The sequence below is a fragment of the Egretta garzetta genome, unplaced genomic scaffold, assembly GCF_000687185.1.
Source record: "Egretta garzetta isolate BGI_Z169 unplaced genomic scaffold, ASM68718v1 scaffold448, whole genome shotgun sequence".
In the NCBI taxonomy this organism is placed as follows: domain Eukaryota; kingdom Metazoa; phylum Chordata; class Aves; order Pelecaniformes; family Ardeidae; genus Egretta; species Egretta garzetta.
This window is the reverse complement of record NW_009260497.1, coordinates 2,190,402-2,196,094: the sequence shown is the minus strand read 5'-3', so window position 1 is coordinate 2,196,094 and position 5,693 is coordinate 2,190,402. Positions and strand designations below refer to the sequence as shown.

At 50.1% G+C, this 5,693-nt stretch overlaps 1 protein-coding gene across 1 annotated transcript in view; it reads right to left on the bottom strand.

Moving 5' to 3' along the window:
• Nucleotides 1-491: 491 nt before the first annotated feature.
• Nucleotides 492-5,693, bottom strand: part of DTYMK (deoxythymidylate kinase) — a gene marked incomplete at its 5' end in the record, with an annotated part of 6,452 nt that continues 1,250 nt past the window's right edge. Inside the window, 3 exons of the mRNA XM_035900060.1 lie at nt 492-614; nt 2,419-2,616; nt 4,759-4,849. Coding sequence (XP_035755953.1) covers nt 504-614; nt 2,419-2,616; nt 4,759-4,849 — 400 coding nt within the window. The remainder of the gene's footprint in view (nt 615-2,418; nt 2,617-4,758; nt 4,850-5,693) is intronic.

Genomic DNA, 5,693 nt, shown 5'->3' with positions numbered 1-5,693 from the left:
GGGGGGAGGGGAAGCGGGAAATAAAAATACCCTGTGCAAAATGTTTAAAATAATAATTTATTAACAAGTCTTCTACAAACTGGTTTCAGCGCAGGGGATGCATGTACCAGAGAGGTGGAAGAATCAGGAATACGGCAGTTCCCCAGGACTGGGAAGGCTGTTGCCCCCCCATTGCTGCTCTCCATGTCCGTGTCCAGCCCTGGGCTCCATACCCACAGCTGCACAACAGGACCCAGGCTAGAACAAGAGCTCTTACTTGAGGTAGGGGCTTTTGTAAGGAATCTGTTATGTGCTCATCGCATCTTCATTTATAAAATACAGCAGGGACTGTGCAGGACGCAGGAAGGGTGGAGAAAAATCATGAGGACATCAGCACCGTGCCGGCACAATACAGGGGATCGAAGCTGTAGTTACTGGAAGGTGGTGTTGGGGAGTTACTCAAGCGAGGGAAACGCAAAAGGTGAGTTTTCCCTTAGGTCTGAAAGAATAACCTGTATAAAGTTTTATTTCCAGAGTTCTCCCAAAGGTTTATCCCGAACCTCCTGCATGGTTTCCTCTGCGAGGGACTTGATTTCTCTGTGCAAGTCTTCGATGCTCTTCGAAGCATCCATTGTCTGTTTCCAAGACGAAAAAATACAGAAACATGTTCCTTGATTACCAACACCAAATGAGGAAAAACTCTCCCTGCCGTTACCTCTGCTCCCCCCATTACTCCATATTTACAATTCATGAGCAGTGGAAGGAGCGAGTTACACCTCCCATGCACCATTTCTGGAGTGGAATTGGAAAAAAAAAAAGTCTATTTTATTTAGGAATAGACATTTAAGATGTAGATGTGAGGCTGGATAAAGGGAAACAGAAGCAGCTGCTGCACATTGTTTGCTGACAGTCCTTTGGGTGTAGGACCTAAAGGCAGGTAAATGTTCTTCATTCTGTACTGTAGTCCCCCCAGAGACCTCAGTGCATTGATCCTTCAGTGGTTCTTCAAAATAAACTCCACCTGTGACAGTAGAAACCTCTAAAAATCCATCATGGGATGTTCCAGGTTCAGCTTTGTTGGTTGTTTGTTTGGTTTTTTTTTTTTTTAAATACTGCAAGCTGAGGTGGTAGAGTTAAATGATGCTAGTGTTCCTCAGCCTGACGTCAAAATAAAAAAATAAAACCAAGGAAAAAAAAAAACCCCTGATGTTTCATTGAAACCACGTTTCAACATTTAAAGAATAACAGCATCACTCCTGTGTGGCTGAGGGAGCAACCACAGTGAAGAAAGGATTTGGTGAGAAGATGTAGAGAGGTGCAGGTTTATCAGGGTGACCTGGCCTAGGCAGAATTGCTGAGAAAGAGCAGGCTGTGAGGCTATGCAGTAAATAGAATTCATGATTAAACAGCAGCCTTTTCACTACAGCACGGCCAGCGCCCCACCTCTGCGCTCGCACAACACAGCTTCCTGATCTCTGTTTGTGTGACTGATGGCAACGAGCTGCATTTCATGCCTTGGACTGAACGGTTCTTGGGCAACATCTGACATCTCGTACTCTATCCAATACTGAGGGGCAAGGAGATAGGAATGCTGACTGTGCCCTTAGTGCACACCAAAACAGGGTTTCCGCGCTCGTTCCATGGACACCCGTCATCTCTCCAGCATCTCTCCTGATAGAGAGCTGCTTGATAGTTGTGCACTTGGGAGTGTCCTACGTCTGCATGAAAGCTACAGAATAAGCAGATGCTGCTGCCTGCATCTCCTGACTGAGCACTGACAGGGTGATGGAGATGATAAACAGGATGCCTGCACTAGAAAAGCTCAGCCTAGGAGATCTACGCACAGGATAAATGGGGAGCGCTCCCTCTTCCGGGATAAGGCTGCTGCCTGGGCAGCCCCCTGCAAACAGCTCCAAGGGAGGAACAAGAAGGAAAAGCAATGCAGCAGCATGGAACAAAAAAAGATCACGTATTTGGAGAGACCTCTGGTAGCGGTAAGACAGCAAATGTGGATGTAAGCTGGCCGTGCGAGAAGGAAGGCGATCATCAGTGAGGGAGAGACAAGCTGCAGGAGGGCTCCAAGAACCTTTGGGGATTCCCAACTCCTTGGCAGAAGCTGCAGGATGCCAAGCAAACGGAGCGCACGGGTGTGTCCCACTGCTGCTTACCCAGGTTTGTCAGTCAGAGAACGACTGCCAGAAAGCTCTTTTGCAAAACCAACCAACAATCTTCCCCACACCCCAGTGGGGTCCCGTAGGGTGCCCTGGAACAGGGAGGCGTCCTCTCTGCCACAGGCCACGCTGCCCTTACCTGGTCCCCAGCGTGTCCCCCTGACCAGGAGCAGGAAGGGGGAGCACAGGGATGCGATGGGCTTAATGCAGGAGCTCTCATGAGACCCCACCCTGGTCTGTGACAGAGCTGCTCAGGTTATTTCCTCACCTTCCAGTTTAATGTCTCATCCTTCATCAGATGATAGAAGGACTGCAGAACTTTCTGTTGGAAGGAGCTGTTCTCATAACGTTCATTCCCAAAGTTCCCTCGTTCCGCTGCTTCCTCCAGGCTTAACTGAAGAAACAGAATCAGATCCGGCTTTGGGAGTCCAATGTCAGGTTGTTTGCACCAGTCCAGGCCAAAGTTCTGTCACAAACAAAGAGAACAGAGTTTGAGCTGAAAGAAAGGAACACAAAGAAGGGCAAGAAGCCAGTCGGCTGGAGAGCGGGGTGGGGAAGGAACAGCCAGATGCAGCCCACACCACCAAGCACAGGCCTACAAACTGAAAAGGAGATATCCCAGTTTATCATGTGGGAATCCAGTCCCAGTAACTGGGGAGGGGGGCAGATTCTGCTAGGTGCTGGGCACCTCTCACGCTCACTGAAGTCAAAGAGAGCTAAAGATTTTAACATCTCTTCTGCAGAGCCCATCAGAGCCAAATACCAAGTCATAGTCTGAGTGTCTGTACGGCTGTTACCAGTCCAAAAGGAAGCGGCTCCCAAATACAACCACCATGCAGCTTTAGTATGGATCTTTCTCGGCCCATTGCAGACCCCTTCCCAAATACCTACCCTATGCTTTCTCAGCCTACCCAGGAGTGTCAGCCCAGACACAGGAGAAAAAGCTTCCCAACTCATGGATCTCACTGACAGATTTGAAGGCTTCCATTAGGGCGCGTGAATCCATAATGTTGTGGAGAGATCGCCGAGACTCGTCTGCATACTGCTCATCCACACGGGCACCACTGATACTATCGGGGTGATCTCAAATGTATCGAGAGTGACTGCAGGGCTCTGGGGGCGAGGGTGCAGGGCACCCGAGGCCAGAATCTCCTCAATCCTTCTAGGAAGGGCTTGGGCAGGAATGAATGTAAGCTGACTCTAGCTGCACAGCCGGTGCTGCAGGCAGGGCTTCAGCTTCTACAACCACGGGGCTGTCTTTGAGGAGCGACGGCCACTGAGCAAGAATGGGACACGTCTGACGAAGCGGGACGAGAGTGTCCATGCAAACAGGCTTGCCAAGCCAGGGACGAGAGCTTTCAACTAGGTATGTCAGGAAGGTTTGCAACCTGTAGAGGACTGAAGATGGGAGGCCAGGAGAGACGGTACGGTAACGGAGGCTCACCTGAAAGCAGCATAACCAAGGCAGAGTAAGGTGGGTGACGTTGGGGTGGGGCCTGCTACAGGCTTGCCCTGTTGGAGAGAGGATGTTGAGGAACCTTCACAGATGGCTGGAAGAAGGATCAATAATTGCAGGGCCTGGTACTGACAGAGGATCAAAATCACCTCTCTATCTGCTGGGCACAAGCAATCCAGGTTTCCAGAGCATGCTGATCTTGAGCCGGTGATGGATAAGCCAGCCGGAGAGGAAGGGGTGCCCTGCTGGAGTTGTTACTCACAAGCAAGAAAGAACCGGTCGAAGATGTGAAGGCCAAGGTCAGCCTTGGCTGCAGCGAACATGAGACAGCAGTTTAAAATCTGGAGACAAGTCAAGGAGACAAACAGAATCGCCAGCATGGACTTGAGGAGAGCAGATTTCTGTTTGTTAGGGACCTCTTAGCAGGATGCCTTGGGAAACTCACATGGAAGGCAACAAGGCCCAGAAGCTGGCTGATCTTCCAGGACAACCTCCTCAGAGCCCAGGAATGAGCACAAGACTCGGGAGGATCTTACAGCCATGTAGGATGAAGCTGACAGAGCTGGCTTGTCTTGAAAGCAGAAACAGGCCAAAAAGGCACAAGTGGGGATGCAAGAAGTTCAGGCTAAACGAGGAAAACCATGAGGGTGAGCAAACACTGAAAAAAAGAGCCCAGAAAGGTTGTGGATCTACATCCCTGGCGATACTGAAACCTTGGCTGGATGTGGCCCCAAGCAGTCTGCCTGACATTAGACCTACTCTTAAGCACGAGGCTGGGCTTCGTGACTTCCACAGCTCCCTTCCAACATACATGATTCTGTTATTCTCTGCAAATTTATGGGCCAGCAGCCAGAGCAAGCACAGAGATCTCAAATACACTCGCATAATCATTCTTCAGAGTCACGCAGGCCAGCTTACCCACAGCCAGGAGTCTGTCCAGATGGGCAAAATGTAACCAACTGAGTTTCTCTGCTCTTTCCGGGCAAACAGACCATGTCAATACCCGAGCTGCAACTTCCGTCCCTCAATTTCCACCCCCTCTCCCCAGTCCTCTGGAGCCTCGGCCACATACACCACCATCTCTATCAAGCCCCTAACTGGAGCTGCTTCCCCAAACAGAGAGGGGCAGGGGCTGCTGTAGGTCTCACTCACCTCTTTGGCGCTTGTGAAGGCCACTCCAGAAAAGGCGTATCTGTCAACCACAAGTGTGATCCCTTGATGTAGTTTCTCTTTCATCAACGGTCTGGAAACCATGTGGAAGAAAAAAAAAAACAAACCACAAAAATCCCCCATTACACTCCTTTAGCAAATCAAAGGAATTCATCTAAAAGGCAGCTCAGGAGGCCAGTGCTTCTCTGTTAATGTACGTCATTGCTAACAGTGATCATTAGCAGTGTCAGGGTTACACGTGATGCTGACAGTGGATAAATAGCTATTTGTATTCTGTCCTCTAAGAGACATTACGCAAAGAAAAGGCACCCAAGCCGAGGTGTCAAGACATCAAAGACAAGACAAGACACAGTTGTCGAGACATCAAAGTCAAGACACCCAAGCTCAGGGCATTGCTCTAGGCAGCTCCACAGGCAAAATCACAGCTGAACTATTCAGATATAACCAGCTCAGTCCTCTTCCCTTTTTAAGCGGTGCAGTAGATTCGTGATACACTCTCCCTTGGTCAAAATGTCCTTAATTCGTGACAATGGCATTTCTTACTACAGCTCACTCTCCTACCTTACACTTCCCCAGTTTGCTTGGCACCGCCACTACAGCAGAATCACAGCATCACAGAATCGTTGAGGTTGGAAAAGACGTCTGAGATCACCAAGCCCAACCATTCCCCTAACCCTGCCAGCCCACCACTAAACCCTGGCCCTAAGCACCTCCTCTGCCCGGATTTTAAATACCCCCAGGGGTGGGGACTCAACCCCTTCCCTGGGAAGCCCCTTCCAGTCCTTGACAGCCCTTGTGGGGAGGGAATTTTCCCAATGTCCAACCTAAACCTGCCCTGGCACAACTTGAGCCCATTTCCCCTTGTCCCATCGCCCATTCCCTGGGAGCAGAGACTGACCCCCCCCCAGCTCCCCCCT